The sequence below is a fragment of the Trachemys scripta genome, chromosome 9 (genome assembly GCF_013100865.1).
Source record: "Trachemys scripta elegans isolate TJP31775 chromosome 9, CAS_Tse_1.0, whole genome shotgun sequence".
NCBI lineage: Eukaryota > Metazoa > Chordata > Testudines > Emydidae > Trachemys > Trachemys scripta.
Genome location: NC_048306.1, coordinates 45,081,068 through 45,099,215, shown reverse-complemented (window position 1 = coordinate 45,099,215; position 18,148 = coordinate 45,081,068). Strand labels below are relative to the sequence as shown.

At 54.7% G+C, this 18,148-nt stretch overlaps 1 protein-coding gene across 3 annotated transcripts in view; it reads right to left on the bottom strand.

The window, feature by feature from the left end:
- Positions 1 to 1,386: 1,386 nt before the first annotated feature.
- The window catches only part of LOC117883008 (diacylglycerol kinase delta-like), a 170,933-nt gene continuing 154,171 nt past the window's right edge, over positions 1,387 to 18,148 (bottom strand). The window contains exons 27-30 of one of the 3 annotated variants that reach the window (XM_034781921.1): positions 17,316 to 17,435; positions 15,303 to 15,414; positions 12,723 to 12,853; positions 1,387 to 3,185 (exon numbers count right to left, since the gene is read on the bottom strand). In XM_034781921.1, the coding sequence (XP_034637812.1) occupies positions 3,111 to 3,185; positions 12,723 to 12,853; positions 15,303 to 15,414; positions 17,316 to 17,435 (438 nt within the window). In that variant the 3' untranslated portion in view covers positions 1,387 to 3,110. The remainder of the gene's footprint in view (positions 3,186 to 12,722; positions 12,854 to 15,302; positions 15,415 to 17,315; positions 17,436 to 18,148) is intronic. The other 2 variants (XM_034781922.1, XM_034781923.1) reach the window with 2 other exon arrangements.

Here is an 18,148-nt window from a genome sequence, read left to right as displayed (position 1 = left end):
GGCCTTTCCTGTCCCAGGCTCTTACCCCTCCCCCCCTGGGCCCAGCCTAGCCCAGCCCATGCTAGGGAGAGTATAGAGGGCAGCAGCTACCTCTGGAAAATGGTCATTTAAACACCCCCCCTTCCCCCATGTACACCCTCCCCTCACCCCATCCGTTACAGTCACTATACACACCACCCACTGGATCACAGGTTAGCGCACAAGAGTTCAGCACCACCCCACCCAGCCCGCAGAGAGCATAGGCAGGCTGTTTCCCTAGACACCTGCCCCAGACTCCTGGATGGATGGCTCTAGCTGGGACACACACAGCAGGACAAAGGTGGGTGATGAGGCACAACTCCAACCCCCACAAGACAATCCCCATAGCCAGGCCCTATAACTCGCTCTGCAGGGACCGGGGCTGGTCCAGGCAGTGATATGACAATACATTCATAAGTAATTCATTGCACTGCTGTGCGCGGCAATCCAGTTTAAACACACAGCTCCCCCTTCCCACATGGGGTCATTGCACAAGAGTCCATGGCTGCTGTTTAATGCCTAACAACAGCTTTGCTGGAGGGTGGCTGGTTCCTGGCTCCTCCATGGAGTGATGTGCAAAGACCATGGCAGTGGTGGGTATCCCAGGTCAGTCCATACCGCTCTGGCCTTCTCCCGTTGCTTCACCAGTGCTTGGCCTGCAGCCACAGTGGCACTTTTAAGCAGAACATGGCACCAGTGGGTGAAATGCAGCCCCAGGTGGGCCCAGCTGCTAGTCGGAAGGAAATGCCTTTTTGCATTGAGGTTGCGCTGCTAGTGCTGTCCGTGGGCCAGTGTCAACACCGCTGTAGAGCAAAACACAGCCGTTAAGGACCAGGTTTCATCCCCTGAGGCTGGAGAAACATTAGGACAAAGCTTAAAGCATGAGATTTCCTCCCAGCCCCATTACCGCAGGGCCAGTGCCATGTGCATGTCTCAGTGTAACAGGAAGGCTCACCTCTTCAAAAGTGGCCACTCCTTTTGGGTGTCCAACAGGAAGCACCCTGAGTTTGATTCTCACAAATGCTGGGCCCTGCCACGCCAGCAGGCATCAGCAGAAGGTGGGAGTGGTTAGCCCCTCTGCAATAATCAATCTCACATCGGACACCCACAATCGGCGATTGCTTGAAATTTTGGACTTAAGTTGAAGTTATTTTTCACCTTTCCCAGTGAGTGAGTGGTTTAACGTTGGCTCCTCAGAAAGGCCAGGCGATGGGTCAATTATAGAGTTGAGCAGAAGACATTACAATGGGTGGGAAACTTTTTTTTACCAGTTTTTCAATATTTTGAGATTTTTTGAAAATCAAATTATTTCCTCCCACCTTCATGACTGGCTCTTCTTTTTGTATCACTGTTCTGGGGCAATGAAGCTGGGAGGTGGCTCTTTATTACATTGAGCAGGGCAGTTTTTCCAATTTAACATCAAAACGTGAGCAAGAGGTCAGAGGCCTCCGGCTACTGGAGGAGCGTTGGTGGCTGGTCATTGTCAGAGGCTGGAGTACCTGCTGCACTAACCAGTCCAGTTCAATTCAGGACAGAATAAATTACAGGTTTACATCTCACTGCAATAAATATCTTTTCTTGGAAACTATTTACAGAATTTAAATACATTTTGTGGCTGAACAACAGTGGAGCGGGGGTGGGAGGTTGGGTTGTTGTTTTTTGTGTGGTATATTTCACTATCACAACTTCCAAAGCTGCCATGTTGAAATGTCAGAAGGTTCTTGAGCCTGCATGAGCTGGTCCCCCCTATCCGGAAGGAGCCCCCTCCTCTGCTCCAGTCTAGCAGGAGCCTCGAGTTTCCCCATTTTTACTTCACAGAAGCCTCCTGAATGGCACTGAATGGTGGCAGGGAATGTGAGCTACCTTTGGGTAGGACGGACAGTGGGAGGCCTGATCTCAGGTGGGACTCACAAGGCTCATGTGCCCCTGGGATCAATGGGAGTCAGGGACGCTCAGCACAGCCTACGATGGGTTTCTGGTTCTGGAACCCAAGAGATTTGGTGTTCAGAGGAGGGAACCAACATGCTACCCAAGTAGTGCCCTGAGGCTAAAGGGAGCTCTATCACCTCTGGCTCAAAACAAGCAAGCCAAGAGGAATGAGGGCCAGTGGGTCAGGACAGGGTGTCCAGTCATCTCAGCAGACAACCCAATACGCCCCAAGGCTGCTGGAGGAACCAGCTATATTCCATAGGCAGGAAACTGGCAAACAAAAGCAATATACACACTCGCTGCTCTGAGCAGCCTTTGGACGAGACCCAGGCGGGAAAGGTGGCCCAGCATGCACTATACTCTTCTGGGACGAGATACACTGCCATGAGCCCAAACATATCACAGCTTTGAAATGAAGATTAGAAAAGCCATGGTGCTGGCAAGGCATGCCCTAGTGCCTGTTCCCCCATAGCCCTGTCAAAGAGGCACTGTCCCTCCCTGAAGGTGGGACAGGAGGATGTGTAGTCTTTGACTGTGTCGAGTTTTCTGCCTTGGATGGGTCACAGGTGGCGCTGTAGTCTCGCAGATCTGGCCATTTCTAGAGTTTGCTCCCATCTCACCACTTGCTGCTGGCTGCCTGCTCTCATGTAACTCAGGTCTTCTTCACATTGAAGCCTGGAAGTAGTCAACTAAATGTGACTCAGCTGCTATGGAAACCTGACAACTCCAGCAGCACACATACAGCTTGGTCCTTTCTTCTAGCTCACAGGTACATATGGAAATTAACTGCTGAACTGAAACCATCAAGCACAGAAACCAAAAACCACAAGGGCAATCGAGGGCAAAGACACACAGACCAACAATCTTTGGCTAACATGGAACTGTAAACTCTTCAGGGGCACGCTTGAGAGCGGTGATGAGAAATGTTCTAGTGAAAGGATTCCACAGCATTCCATTCTGGGTCGTTTGCTGATGGGATGCATCTGCATCACGAACAAACACGCTCAAGAACAGATGCCTAGGTGTTTAGAGTTCTAGAATGACTGTGAAGTTGCTAGCGTTCTAGAGTGCCTGTACTAGATTTCAGGTTCTGGAGGGTCCATCCAGAGTTAAGATTCCCCGTCACCGACACTGGCCACGTTCTTTTTCCTTTATATGCTTTGCTAGGGATGGCTGCTGATGTCTTTAATTCCCTGGAGAATCCTCTTCATATGGCCCACCTTTGTTATCCCCAGATCCTGAATAAAAGAAGAGGACAAAGTTGAATAAACGCGCACCTGACAAATACACAAAGCGTCTCTGAACCACAGGGGAGCAGCAGACATTTTTATTACTGATGAACATGGGCTCCAGTCCTGCAATCCTTGCACCCCAGCCTCCCTCAGCAGTCTAGGTGGAGTGCGCAGGATCGATTTCTAGGACTCAGCAGCACATTAGCAAATGCAGCTAGGAAAACACTGGCTTAAAAGCCCCTGCTGGATTTCTAGCCAACCATCTGCATGCCCCTCGGTCACAATCCAGCCCCCCATGGGAAGCAGCTCTCACCACAGGCAAAACTGCGAGTCCAATCCAGCCAGGATGCTGGCGTTTCAGAGACTGCTGGGGCAGGTGGCTGGCTAAGAGTGGGCCCCGCGCCCAGAGATGGCATATCCCGCCTACCAGGCTGGCAGCAGCAGAATGGTGCCCCATGCTGGGACCCATTGCCTTCCATTCACCGGTTGGGGGCCTGGGGTTGCCAACAGGGGAGGAGAGCCCCAGGACTTAGGGGGCACCGAAAAGGGCTTTGAGGCCTGATCCACAGCCCACCCTGGCTGCAGGTGTGGGAGGAGACACTGAAATAGAGAATCCAAAGGCGTGCCATAGCCACCTCCCCCAGTGGGGTAGGGCAGGCTAGAGGAGAGGAACAGGGCAGGGCAGGGCGTGTGAACTGCACAGGCCAAGGGGGCAGCAGGTTGGGGGAGCTGGGCAGGGCATGTGAACCAGGCAGACGGGGCTGGCAGGTCGGGGGAGTGGGGCAGGGTGTGTGAGCTGGGCAGGCAGGAGGCTGGCATGATGGGGGAGTGGGGATGGGAATGTGTACCAGGCAGGCAGGGGACTGGCAGGATGGGGGAGCGGGGCAGGGTATGTGTACTGGGCAGGCAAGTGGCAGGCTGGTCGGGAGAGTGGGACAGGGCATGTGAACTGGGCAGGCAGGGGGCTGGTAGGATGGGGGTGTGACAGTGCACCCTTAAGGCTTTGTGGAAATATGCTTATGAATGTATATATAACTGGACATATCTGAACATATCTCTAAAGGTTATGGTCTACTGAATCTATTCATCCTATTTGTATGCATGTGTCATTGTTGTATGTGAAATTATGAATATTGGCTGTGTACTTGCTTGATTTTTAAGTAGCTTTAGTAAACATTTACTCAGCTTCTTGAGAAAGGACTGTGCAACTTAAGTGCTTAATCAAGAAACACTTAAAAGGACAATGAATCTTGGAAGGCTCCAATCCACATAAGAAGTCTACCTGAGGACATTCAGGGTAGCATGTAAGCAATGGCTGCTGGCTGTAAAAAAAACAACGGTTACCTACCTTCTGTAACTGTTGTTCTTCGAGATGTGTTGTTCACGTCCATTACACATTAGGTGTGTGCGCGTCGCATGCACGGACGTCAGAAACTTCTTCCCTCAGCGGCTCCCGTCGGGCCGGCAGGGTCCCCCCTCCCGCCAGAGCAGCGCCCCACTCTAGCGTATATATATCCCTGCGGGCCTGACCCTCCCTCGGTTCCTTCTTGACGGTGACTCTGACAGAGGGGAAGGAGGGTGGGAAGTGTAATGGATGTGAACAACACATCTCAAAGAACAACAGTTACAGAAGGTAAGTAACCGTTTTTTCTTCTTCGAGTGATTGTTCACGTCCATTACACATTAGGTGACTCACAAGCTTACCATTGGAGGAGGGTAGGAGTCAAGGAACAATTGATTGAAGCACAGCCCTGCCGACCACCTCTCTGGTCTGATGATGGATTGCGTAGTGGGCTGTGAACGTATGCACCGACGACCAGGTCGCCGCTTTACAGATTTCTTGGAGTGGAACCTGCGCCAAGAAAGCCGCCGAGGACGCTTGGGCTCTAGTCAAGTGAGCTCTGATCTCTGGGGCTGGTACGTTGGCAAGCTCATAGCATGTGCGTACGCAAAGCACAATCCATGCTGACAAACGTTGCGCCGAGATAGGCTGGCCTTTCCTTCTCTCCGCAATGGCAATTTGCGTCGACTTGCGGAATGGCCTGGTCCATTTCAGATAGAATGCCAAGGCTCTACGGACATCGAGGGTACGTAGGCTGCGGTGGCTTGGGTCCGTATGGGGCTTAGGGAAGAACACCGGTAAACAAACATCCTGCCCCATATGAAATTGCGTGACCACTTTAGGAAAGAATTTGGGGTGCGGCCTCAGTTGCACCTTATCCTTATAAAAAACTGTATAAGGGGGTTCCGAAGTGAGGGCTCTCAATTCCGATACCCTCCTAGCCGATGTGATGGCCACTAGAAACGCTACCTTCCATGAGAGGTGCATGAGGGAGCAAGAGGCTAGGGGTTCAAAGGTCGGCCCCATGAGTTTAGTTAGGACCAGGTTAAGATTCCATGTAGGGACCGGCGGGCGCGAGTAGGGAAACACCCTCTCCAGCCCCTTGAGGAATCGGACTACTGTGGGGTTGGAGAACACCGAAACCTGCAACTCTCCAGGGTGGAACGCTGATATGGTGGCCAGATGCACTTTAAGTGAGGCGGGAGCGAGCCCTTGGTGCTTGAGGTGCAGCAAGTAGTCCAGTATTGATGGGATGGAGGCCTGCAGAGGCTGTATGTGATGAGGCTCACACCAGTGGGAGAACCTCTTCCATTTGTCAAGGTAGCTCGCTCTTGTGGAGGGCTTCCTACTACCAAGAAGAATTTGCTGGATCTGGTGGGAGCACCTGTGCGCCATATTGTTTAGCCAGAGAGATACCACGCCGTGAGATGTAGCGACGGTAGGTTCGGGTGGAGTAGGCGACCCCAGTCCTGCGTGATGAGGTTGCGATAGAGGGGGAGGGCGATCAGGGCGGTCACGGATAGTTCCAGCAGGGTCGTGAACCGGCCACGCCGGTGCGATGAGGATGACTGTCGCCTTGTCCCTGCGGGTCTTGAGCAGGACCCTGTGGATGAGCGGGAATGGTGGGAAGGCATACCTCAGTCTTCCGCCCCACAGAATCGCAAAGGCATCTGCCAATGAGCCCGGGCTGAGGTTCTGGAATGAACAAAACTGAGGGCATTGGCTGTTGTCCTTGGTGGCGAAGAGATCCAGAGGTGGGGGTTTCCCCAGGTGGAAGATTGAATGCAGGATGTCCTCTCGTAGAGTCCATTTGTGCATGTGGTAGGACCTGCTGAGGCGGTCTGCTAACCCGTTTTGGACCCCTGGGAGATATGGTGCCAGTAGGTGGACTGAATGGGCTATACAGAAGTCCCATAGGAGGAGCGCCTCGTGACAGAGGGGAGAGGATCAGGACCCGCCCTGCTTGTTTATGTAGAACATGGCGGTAGTGTTGTCTGTCAGAACTGACACGCTGTGGCCTTCTATGGTAGCGTGAAAGGTCTGGCAGGTGAGGGGAACTGCTCTTAACTCCTTCAGATTGATGTGAAGCAACTTTTCTTCCCTGGACCATAAGCCCTGGGTCCGCAGGTCCCCAAGGTGCGCCCCCCAAGGTCCGACGCATCTGTTACTAATGTCAGAGTGGGTTGCGGGGTGGCGAAAGGGACCCCTTCGCAAACCTGCTGGTGATCGAGCCACCAGCGGGGGAGTTCGACACCCGAGCTGGGATTGACACTACTAGGTCTAAGGGGTCTCTGTTGGGGCAATACGTTTCGGCCAGCCACAACTGTAACAGTCTAAGTCTTAGGCGGGCATGTCTGACTACATGTGTGCAAGCCGCCATGTGCCCCAAGAGTTGCATACGGCATCTGGCCGTGGTCATGGGGAATTGTTGGATGGAGCTTACGACCCTTTGAATGGCCAGGAACCATGACACTGGAAGACTTGCCCGTGCCGCCACCGAGTCCAGAACCGCTCCTATGAAATCCAGTCCTGCGTGGGGCTCAGTGAGGACTTGGGTACATTGACCAGTAGACCGAGCTTGCAGAACACCTGTAACACCAGTGCCACGTGGGAGCGGACCTCGTCTTCTTACGTGCCCGCGAGGAGCCAGTCATCCAAGTACGGGTATACCCGCATCTTTCTTTTCTGAAGAAAGGCTGCCACCACGGACATGCATTTCGTGAACACTCGCGGGGCCGTTGCTAGGCCGAAGGGCAAGACCGTAAATTGGAAATGGTGTTGGTTGATGGTGAAGCGTAGGAACCGCCGGTGGGCCGTGCAAATGGCAATGTGAAAGTATGCATCTTTCATATCGAGGGCAGCGTACCAATCCCCTGGATCCAGGGATGGGATAATAGCACCAAGGGAGACCATACGAAAACGTGCCTTGACCAAAAATTTGTTTAGTTTGCGTAGGTCCAAAATGGGATGGAGGCCCCCTTTTGCTTTGGGAATGAGGAAACATCTGGAGTAAAACCCTTTCCCTCTTAGGTCCGGAGGGACTTCTTCTACTGCTCCTACTTTGAGGAGGGCCCCCACTTCCTGCATAAGGAGTTGCTCGTGAGAGGGGTCCCTGAAGAGTGACAGGGATGGGGGGTGGGAGGGAGGGGGCGAGGAGAACTGAAGGGTGTATCCTGCCTCCACCGTGCGAAGGACCCAGCGGTCCGACGTTATACAGGACCAAGCACGGTAAAAATGGGACAGGCGGTCCCTGAAACATAGAGGAGGATCCAGTAGAAGGGTTGGTACGCTGTCCTCAATCGCAGCTTCAAAACCCTTGCTTATTTCCCGGCTGCAGCTTGCCTTGGCCGTGGCCTTGGCCCTGGTTAGGCGTGTTGTTACGTCTACGCCTGTTATCCCTGCCCCTTCTGCGGTACGGTTCCTGTCTAGGACGAGGGTGGTATTGCCTCTGCGGTGGTTGGGGCTTAAAGGGGTTCCTCTGTGTCACTGGGGTGTGCATTCCCAACAACTTGAGGGTTGCTTGAGAGTCTTTGAGGCTATGCAATCTGGCATCCGTCTGGTCTGAGAACAAGCCTAACCCTTCGAACAGGTCTTGCAAGGTGTTTTGTACCTCTGGGGGAAGGCTGGAAGCCTGTAGCCATGCCGAGCGCATCATTACCACTCCTGACACGATTGTCCTGGCCGCTGCGTCTGCGGAGTCAAGGGAGGCCTGCAAAGAGGTTTTGGCTACTGCCTTCCCCTCGTCCACCAGGGCAGCAAACTCTGGTTGTGAACCCTGGAGCAGGGAGTCCTTAAACTTGAAGACTGATGCCCAAGAATTGAAATTGTGTCTCTTCAGAATCGCTTGTTGGTTAGCAATCCTCAACTGGAGGCCCCCGGACGAGTAGACCTTCCTACCAAATAAGTCCAAGCGCTTTGCCTCCTTGGCCTTGGGGGCCGGGGCTTGCTGGCCATGCTGCTCTCGTTTGTTGACTGCAGAGACGACCAGCGAACAGGGTGCTGGGTCAGAAAAGAGGAAGTCGAACCCCTTGGAGGGGGCGAAGTACTTCCTCTCTACGCCTTTCGCAATTGGTGCACTGGAGGCCGGTGTTTGCCACACTGTCTTATAGTTCGACTGTACTGTCTTTATGAGCAGGAGTGCAATCCTGGAGGGGCCTTCCGGGCTTAGGATGTCAACCATGAGGTCCTCCTGCTCTACAGTCTCCTCCGCCTGCAACCCCAGATTGAGGGCTACTCGGGGGAGCAGATCCTGCTGGGCCCGATGGTCAATCGGGGGAGGGCCGGACACCATCGTGCCCGCCACGGCTTCATCTGGTGAGGAGGAAGAGGTTAGGGCTTTCTGTGCGTCCTCTTCTTCTTGCAACTCCTCACCTACTGGGCGCTCCTCTGGGGTCTGTCCCATAGTGTGGGCCTGAGACGGTGTCGGGCTCGGTGCCGAGTCGGCTCTTTCTTGCCCCGGTGGTCTGGAGACCATGGCCTCCTTGTACGAAGAGGGGCGCCCCTGCGGGGAGTGGGACCGGTGACTCGAGGGGCCAGATCTCAAGGTCCTGGATGGGGGGCTTGCTGGTGGTAGGCCCAAGGGGTCCAGAATGGCCATTGTCCTGGCTGGCCCCACTGTGGGTGCCAAGGGGCTTCATGTTCCCTACCAGCCGGTGCCCTGTGGGCAAATCTGCTGGACTGGCCCGAGTCTGCCTCCGAAACCACAGACGGTGACCTGGATGGCCACGGTGGTGCCGTGGGACAGTGCCGGTCCGGGGTCGGAGAGTAGTACCTCCGGGACCTGGACCGGGACCGGGAGTAACGTCTTGCCGACCTGGTCCGGTACTGGTGACCTCGGGACCGGGAACGACTGCGAGTGGTCGGTCTTGGGGATCGCGTGGCTGACACGTCCCGGTGCCTACTCGAGTAGGGCTGCTGGGTTGGCGCCAGGCGCTTGTTGGGGCCCAATGGCTGTGCGGTCGTCTGCGCCGAGGGTAGCCGGGAGTCCACCAAGGCAGAGCTCGACCAGGAGCGGCGCTATGAACGGTACTGAGGTGGTGACCGTAATGGGCGCACCATTGCTGGCTTGCCTCTGGAAGGCAGTCTTGGCAGATTATCTTTGGCTTGGAGGGGGGCCCTCAGCGGACAATTCGATGAGGTCCTTTGCTGCCTCAAACGTGTCCGGGGTGGAGGGCTGTTCCAAAAGCTCCTCCAGCCCTTCCTCCTCACTCGATGCGCCTATCCTGGGGCTCGACGGGCCTCTCGGCGCCGGAGCCACTGGCACCGGGATCTGTCCTGGGGTCGTCACTCTCTTAGGCGCATTCGAGGTCTTCGCGGGCGCTGCCCTCTTATGCGGGGAGCGTCCTCGGGCTTTAGGTTGGCCCTTTGATTTTGCCAGCAAAGATGACCGGTGCCGGGGGCGGTCTTGCTGTGTCGGTGCCGTCGGCTTATGGTGCCCTGCCGGTGCCAGATCATGAACCGATGCCGGGGCACTCCGCACCGAAGTTGCCTGATGCGTCAAAGTGGAGGGCTGTAATGCAGCCTCCATGAGCAGCTGCTTAAGGCGAAAGTCCCTCTCTTTCTTAGTCCTGGGCTTGAAGACCTTACAGATCTTGCAGCGCTCTTTTTGGTGTGCTTCCCCCAGGCAACGGAGGCATGAGTCGTGGGGATCGCTTATCGGCATAGGCTTGCGGCACGTGGCACAAGCCTTGAAGCCTTGGGCGTCCGGCATGCCCCGCAGCCCAGGGCCGGTGTCGGGATTGACCAACACCTAAAACAAAGGAGCTTAACTACTACTAAAGAACTGTTTGCTAAGATTCTAGGTACTAAAGAACTGATAACTGCTAAGAAGAACACTAACTATTAACGCTAAGGGACACTCTCAAGTGAGAGACAGAGTTGTTCCAACGCCGTCACGGACAGTAAGAAGGAGCTGAGGGAGGGTCGGGCTCGCAGGGATATATATACGCTAGAGCGGGGCGCCGCTCTGGCGGGAGCGGGGACCCTGCTGGCCCGATGGGAGCCGCTGAGGGAAAAAGTTTCCGATGACCGTGCACGCGACGCGCGCACACCTAATGTGTAATGGACGTGAACAATCACTCGAAGAAGAACTGGGCCATGCATGGACATGTGACTTGCCCATGTGACACCAAAACTTCATCTTGGAGCTGGACTTTCCATAGGAGAGAGGAGGGGGTCTCCACCCACAAGAGAAAGTCTACTTAAACCCCTGGGAGACCCCCTCCCCCATCTGGTCTTCAGCTGGCTAAAGGGATAGCCTCTCCACCCCAAAGATACCTGAAAGAGACTGGAACAAAGGACAGTAACTATAGGGGGTGTGAGTAATTTCTGGACCCAGACTAGAAGGAGACTAGTCTGTAAAAGGAAGCTTATTGGAACACAACGGAGGCTGAGATTTTGTCTGTATTCAGTTTTCTTGCTGTATTAGACTCAGACTTGCATGTTTTATTTTATTTTACTTGGTAATTCACTTTGTTCTGTCTGTTACTACTTGGAACCATTAAATCCTACTTTCTGTATTTAATAAAATCACTTTTTACTTATTAATTAATCCAGAGTATGCATTAATACCTGGGGGGGGGGGGGCAAACAGCCGTACATATCTCTCTATCAGTATTATAGAGGGCGAACAATTTATGAGTAAAACTTTATAAATATAAATTTATAAATGAGTAAAATTTTATAAATAAAACAGATTTATTTGGGGTTTGGACCCCATTGGGAGTTGAGCATCTGAGTGTTAAAGACAGGAACACTTCTTAAGTTGCTTTCAGTTAAGTCTGCAGCTTTGGGGCACGTGGTTGGGGTTTGTACTGGAGCAGACTGGCGTGTCTGGCTCAACTAGATAGACAGGGTGCTGGAGTCCCAAGTTGGCAGGGAAAGCAGGGGCAGAAGCAGTCTTGGTACATCAGTTGGCAGCCCCAAGGGGGTTTCTGTGATCCAACCCATCACAGGGGGAATTGGGCAGGGTGTGTTTATCGGGCTGGCAGGATGGGGGAGTGGGGCAGGGTGTGTGTACTGGGCAGGCAGAAGACTGGCAGGATGTGGGAGTGGAGTAAGGCATTTGAACCAGGCAGGCCGAGGGGCAACAGTTTGGGGGGGACAAGGCGTGTGTACTGGGCAGGCAGCAGGCTGGTTGGGGGAGTGGGATGAGGCATGTGAACTGGGCAGGCAGGGGGTTGGCTGGTTGTGGGAGCGGGGCAAGGCTGGTTGAAAAATTGTAGTTGGATGTTTTCTGTCAGAAAATGCTGTTTTGGCTAAACTGAACTTTTTATGAAAGATGGATTTTGACAAAATTTTCCACAAAAAATGTGATATTTGAACAATTAAAAAAAAGAGCCCTTTAAGTTAGCCAGGCTCTAATGTCCATGTGAATCAATGGCAGGCAGGTGCCAAGCACCGGTGAGGATTTGGCCCTCAGGGTATTAATTGGAGGAGCAGCTATTTTCAGTAGCCTAGAGAAATGATTCCAGGCTAATGGCACAGCTGCTCCTTCAAAGCAGGGTGCGGTCTCCACGGCCCAATTCAACTCTGGACCGGTCTTCCAGGAAGAGACCTACTGGTACCAGATGTGATAGGGACACCTGCTCAGTAGGGAATTCCCCCACTCCCCACCCCAAACCTTCTCCCAGCTCATTTCACCTGGCTGCCCAGGAATGAGCGTGACCATGTCCTCGGGGCGGTAGGCTCTGGATCCCATTCCCAAGCCCCACCTTCACTCAGGTGCTTCATTAATCACCCAGGCCAGGTAGCTGGAGGAGAGGAATGGAGGTTATGGCTTGTGCTATGGAGTCCCTGGCTGGGAGTCACCATCCCATCCCCCAGCTGCGGGAAGCCAGTGCCGTGCAGCAACACCATGACTGCTCTGGTTCTCGAGGAGTCCGTATTCTGACAGCGCGGCATCACCCGCAGCGAAATGCAAATACATTGACTCATAAGGCAGGTGCAGCATGCAAGCACAGCCCCGCCGATGCCATTCAAGTGCCGTGCCAATGCCTGGGTCCCAGGTGAGGGGCTAACATGCCAACTCAACCCTGCCAATGCAATTCCCAGCTGGCTTACAATCATTCATGGGGTTCTGCCAGGAGCAAGGCTGCACCAATCGGGCAGCATTCTGCCCATAACTGTGCCCATGCAGCTCAATGGGGCACTAATGGAGAGAGCCACGCTGCTGCGGTCAGAAAAGCAAGTGATGCAAGTACCTTCAAGTCTCTTCTCTCCAGCAGGATCAGCTCTGAGCCCTGGATGTCATGGCGGAAAAAAAAGTCTTTGTATTCCCCTAAGCCAAGCGTGTCCAGCCAGGCCGCCACCTCCTCAGCGCCCCATTTCTCCACTAGCAAAAAGGGAAAGCAAAGACGATCGACTCAGCAGCGAAAAGTGGACAGAGGCGCAGCCGAAAGCAACGCGCACACACAGGGAAGCACAAAGCCAGGCAGGGCGAGAGCGCAGGCAACAGGCAGCAGCATTCCAGCATGGCAGGATCCCATGCCTGGGGCTTGGGCACCACCCGCAGCCCCCGATGGAAACGCTCCCTTGCTACACCCAGGATCTGTTCCAGGCAGCTCTGCTCAGAAGAGGGGCCCCGCCAGAATCCCATTGATTTCTGCTCCCTCGCCTCCCTAGCACAGGGACTATTTCCAAGGCACGCCAGGTCTGACAACCCGGCCTATCTCTATTTCCTACATGGAGAGCAGCACGAGAACTGGGATCAGGGTGGTAGGTGACCTGGAGGGTGCAGATTTGGTCCTAGAGGTCACGTGACCCGCGATGGCTGTTTCTGTATGGCTCACAGCTCTTTCTGAAAGCATCAACCTAACATGCTGCATGGGCACAGAACCATTGCAGTGAGTCTCATGTACAGTGCCTAGTGAGAGGGAAAAAGGCGAGTGGGCTGTGAAAGATTCCACTCATGCCCAGAAAAGGGGTTTTCCCCTCCTGTTTTCCCTGCAAAACATCAGGAATGCCAGAGCTGGCCTCCCCCTCTCAGTCGAGGGCTTAGAAATGTGCTCTGTGGCCTGGGGAGAGCTAAGGCCTAACACAGGCATCATTTTTCCCATGTGTTTTTCAGTCACTGGAGTTCACCGGGGCCATGTGTGGACGGCCCAGTTCTCATGTCCATCGTGAGCAGTGTGCGGTTTACACAACGGCTGGGCCAAACGCTAGCCTGAATGATGCACATGGCCCGACAGGATCCCGATGGTCAAATAGATCCCCTGGGCCCGCAGGAATGAAAAGCAAAACTGAACCTGCCAGCTGGGATTTAGGAGTGCCCTGCCCACATGCCCCTGATAGGGAAGAAGGCGCAGTACCAGAGCCATGCAGCACAGAGCCGCTGTGCCCCCAGGGCCCCACGTCAGTGCACGGCTCAGGACTCTGATCTCTTCAAGAGACCAAGCTGTGTGGTGAGAACAGAGCCCAAGCACTGTTCTCAGGACACTAAGCTGCTCACCCCTCATGCTCCCCTCTGAGGTCCCGGGGCAGAGCCCCGCCCCATATGCTCCCCTTCAAGGGGCCGGGAGTCAGAGCCCCGCCCCATACACTCCCCTCCATGGCCCCAGCACTCCAGAGACGTTTCCATACAAAACACTGGCATAAGAACATAAGAACAGCCATACTGGGTTAGACCAAAGATCCATCAACTCTAGTAGCCTGTCTTCTGACAGAGGCCAATGCCAGGTGCTTCAGAGGGAATGAATAGAAAAAGGCAGGTATCAAGTGATCCATCCCCTGTCGCCCATTCCCAGCTTCTGGCAAACAGAGGCTAGGGACACTTGTAGCTTGTTTCAAAAACCCTGAGGCTAGGGGTCCCCATTCCCTTTCCAGCCGCTGCAGCCCTGCAAACTCCCTTGGAGATAGAAGAACGGGGCATGGCCTGAGAGCCAGCCTGCACGCGGATGGCCAGGGGGCACAGGGGGGCCTCCTGTGCGGGCATGGGAGTAACTGACTAGGGCTAGATCTGAGAGCACCACAGCATCGACCAGTCCAGCCCATGCCCCCTGGGAAGCCCATGTACTGATGGACTCAGGGTCACTGAGTGAATGGGACAGAGCTGAGGTGAAAACGGACTCCCAAGCCTGTGCACTGACCATCAGCCCTCGCTCCCGATAAGGCACCAAGGCATCAGGAGGAAGCCCTGAACTCTCCATGCCTGGGACTTGCTGAGGGGATTCTCCTACCAGCACCAAGAGGCCAGGACATGGAGCGGGGCTGACGGCCAGACTTGGGCAAGCGAGGCAGCCGGGGCTGGGAGATGCAGCATTGGTTATGTTTGCAAAGCTGGTGCCAATGCGGGAGGAGTCAAACACATCTGAGAGGGTTTGGACCACAAGTCTCACTGCAAGTCAATGGGACATGCTCCTAAATCCCTAGACACTTTGGAAAATCTTCCCAGGAGGCCCATTTCTTTCTAAACCCCATTTTTATAACTCTCTCCTCCTCTGAGAGAGGAGCTTTGAGCTGACGGCCCAGCAAGCTGTGCCCCCTCCTGCCCTGTGCCAGTCACTCCATCCTCGGCACGATTCAGTGCCTGGCTGCAATCAGAGCCAGCCTGGAGGGCAGATGGGCAGGCGGGCTAGCAGTCCTGAGGTGCTGCTCTAGACGGGTTTGCAGCCTGCCCTGCTCACCTTGTCTAAGAGCCCTCCAGCGGCACAACACAATGGTATGGATTTACTCTGGCTGCGGTGCGTGCCAGATTGGTAGCACAGCAGGTCCAGGACGCTCTCTAGTACTTGGGAGGCGAAGGCTGCTCTGCCAGTCTAGCCCACTGCTCTGGGGAGGTTTACCTGGGACCATGCTGTTGGATTTCAGCTTTTGAAACTTATCCTTGTCCTTCTTGGGTTTGGGAATGTTGATCCGTAGCTTCAGGCTGCCCTTGCTGCTGCTCTCGGAGCTCTCCTGGTGCCCGAGGCCGGCAGAGAGGATAACGGGTTAGGTTCACAAGCCATGCATTTCATCTGTGCCACTCCGCGCCCTGGTCAGATGCCCACCCCTCCCTGCCATCAGCACGGGCCAGTGCTTAACCGCACCTCGTTTCTATCCCAGCTTTGCCCTGGCATCCCCAGCACTGGCTGATGCGATTCACACCAGCCCAGATCCACCAGTCCTAGCATCTGTGGAGGGCGTAGTCTAGTCAGGACACAGATATTTTTACCACTGAATGGGGTTAGAACAGCGGTTCTCAAACTGTGGGTCAGGACCCCAAAGTGGGTCGTGACCCTGTTTTAATGGAGGTCAGCAGAGCTGGTGTTAGACTTGCTGGGGTCCGGGGTTGAAGCACAAGCCCCATCACCTGGGGCCGAAGCCCAAGGGCTTCAGCCCTAGGTGCCGGAGCTCAGGCTCCAGCTTTGGCTTCAGCCCTGGGCAGCAGGGCTGACGCCCGTGGGCTTCAGCTTTGGCCCCCTGCCCAGGGTGGCGAGGCTCAGGCTTCAGCTTTACCCCCCCACCACAACCTGGGGCTGCAGGGCTCGGGCAGGCTCAGGCTTTGGTCCCCACTCTTGGGGTCACTGGAGTCGCAGTGCAATGAAGTTTGAGAACCCTTGGGTTAAAAGACAGAAAGGTAAAATGTCTGAGCCCTGGCTACATTATGTGGCCCCGCATTGCTGCCAGCCATGGAGCATGTCAGACCCACCTTTGTGCTCTCCTGGGCAATCCCCCAGCCCCAGTTTCCCCATCTGTCAGACAAAGCTAGTGATACCCCACCCCCAGCTCTATAAAGTGCCGGGGGCTCTGCAGCTGAGAAGTGCCATGTAAACTGGCTTACCACTGCTCCCTTGAATGATAAACCGTCCTCTTGGACAGCCTGTGCCCCCAAGACCACAGCCACAGGAAGAGCACCAGGAGAGTTACCAGAAGAGAGCAGAACAGGCCTGATAAAGGCAGCTGCTGCACATGAGCAAGTGCCACTGAAGTCAATGGGAGTCACTTGTACGTTTAGCTGCATGACCGGATCGAGAAATCCAGTGCTGGTTCATCACCTGCTCACAGGATGTGCACCGCTCCTCCCCGCCAGCCCCGATTCTCCGCTCTGGGCCTCCCAGAGACACAGAGTGCTTCAAGTATTCTGGATTCCCCAATAACCCCTGCCCCCTCCGAGCAGGCTCAGGCCCCCTCGTCACAGCAATACTGACACATGCACAGCTGAGACTCCAGGTGCACTGTACGGGGGGGGGGAATCTTATTCAGACCAGGGCCCCTGCCATGAAGAGATCATAATCTAAGGCCCTGATCCTGCAATCAGGCCCATGAGAAGGCTCAGGACTCTAGTAGGATCCACGCAAAGTCTGCTGGGGCAGATCTGACTGCAGGGTTAGGGCCAGAGTGAGGACAGCAGAGGAGGGAGGGGGAGGGGGAGGGAAAGGGAGGGGAGAAGGAGGAGGCAGACACAGATCTTGCAATTCTTGGGAGACTCATGCAAGAGTCTGGAGGCCCAAGTCCCATTTTATTTGCAATGATTTATTGATTCTCATGGCTGTGGGTGCTAAGCCCCCTGCAGAAGCACAGGGCTCAGGATGGATGTATATGAAGGGATGGGGGAGAGGATGGTCCAGTCTAATGCAAAGCCAGCTCAGTGGGATGGGAGGGGCTGGGCTGCAAAGGGTACAGCAGCAGGCTTGTTAACAGGGTACTTGCCCAGGGTCACCCAAAGAGAACCCAGCTCCCCTGCTCTGGTCACTAGGCTAGGCTGCCTCGCTGACTCTCCCTCACTGGCTGCAATGGCACCAGGCAGGCTCCTGCCAGTATGGGGAGGAGGAGGAACGACCCAACCAAACTGCCCCCGAGCGGCCCCATGCACCCACCTCCTCGGCAGAGTTGATGATGGGCGCCAGCCAGTGGATGTCGGGCAGCCTCTGGAGCTCCTGGCTGACGGTGTTCAGGGCTCTCTGCAGCCCCTCCTCTTGCTGTGGGGAGTCCAGCTGCTGCAGGGATTGGGGGAGAGAGCCATGAGAGCCCCGTGCAGAGCTCATCGTGCGAACGCGCGCCATGGGTATTGCTGGAGAGGACGGGCAGGGACAATGCACTGACCTGCCTTACGGCTCCATCCACTTGGGACTGGAGTTCAGCTAACCACAAGGACGAACCCCGGGGAGGAAGTCTGCCCATTCCTCTTTGGGTTTCACTGCTGAGATTGATACCAGTCTCTGCAAGTTACTGATTGCTTGGCTGTCTATTCCCGTCATTCCCCCATCTCTCAAGCAGCCCCTGTTGCTGGGAAAGGAGGGCACCTGGGCTAAGGCACAGGGTCAAGGCCCTGCATTTAGGTTTTGTAAAACCTGCGGCAAACTTCTGGCTCTGCTGAAGTCAATGTCAGAACTTCCTCTGACGTCAGCGAGGCCAGAACTTCACCTTTACAGAACCTAAGCTCCCTGGGAGTGTTCTCTTTAGAAACAAAATTTCCAATGACAGCAGTATTTTGATTGGCTACTCCTGCAGTTACAATTGGGTACCTGAGAGCCCCACAGTGACATTGACTAATCCCAAATGACACTGACCGACTAACCTGCTAAGATCAGAGATGCAAAAAAGCAGAGCAAAACTGGGTGTTAAATTGTCTCCATTCTCATCAGGCTCAGAGTTCATAAAGGGCAGGGGGGTTATTAAAAACATGACCTGAATGTATCTCTGAAATATT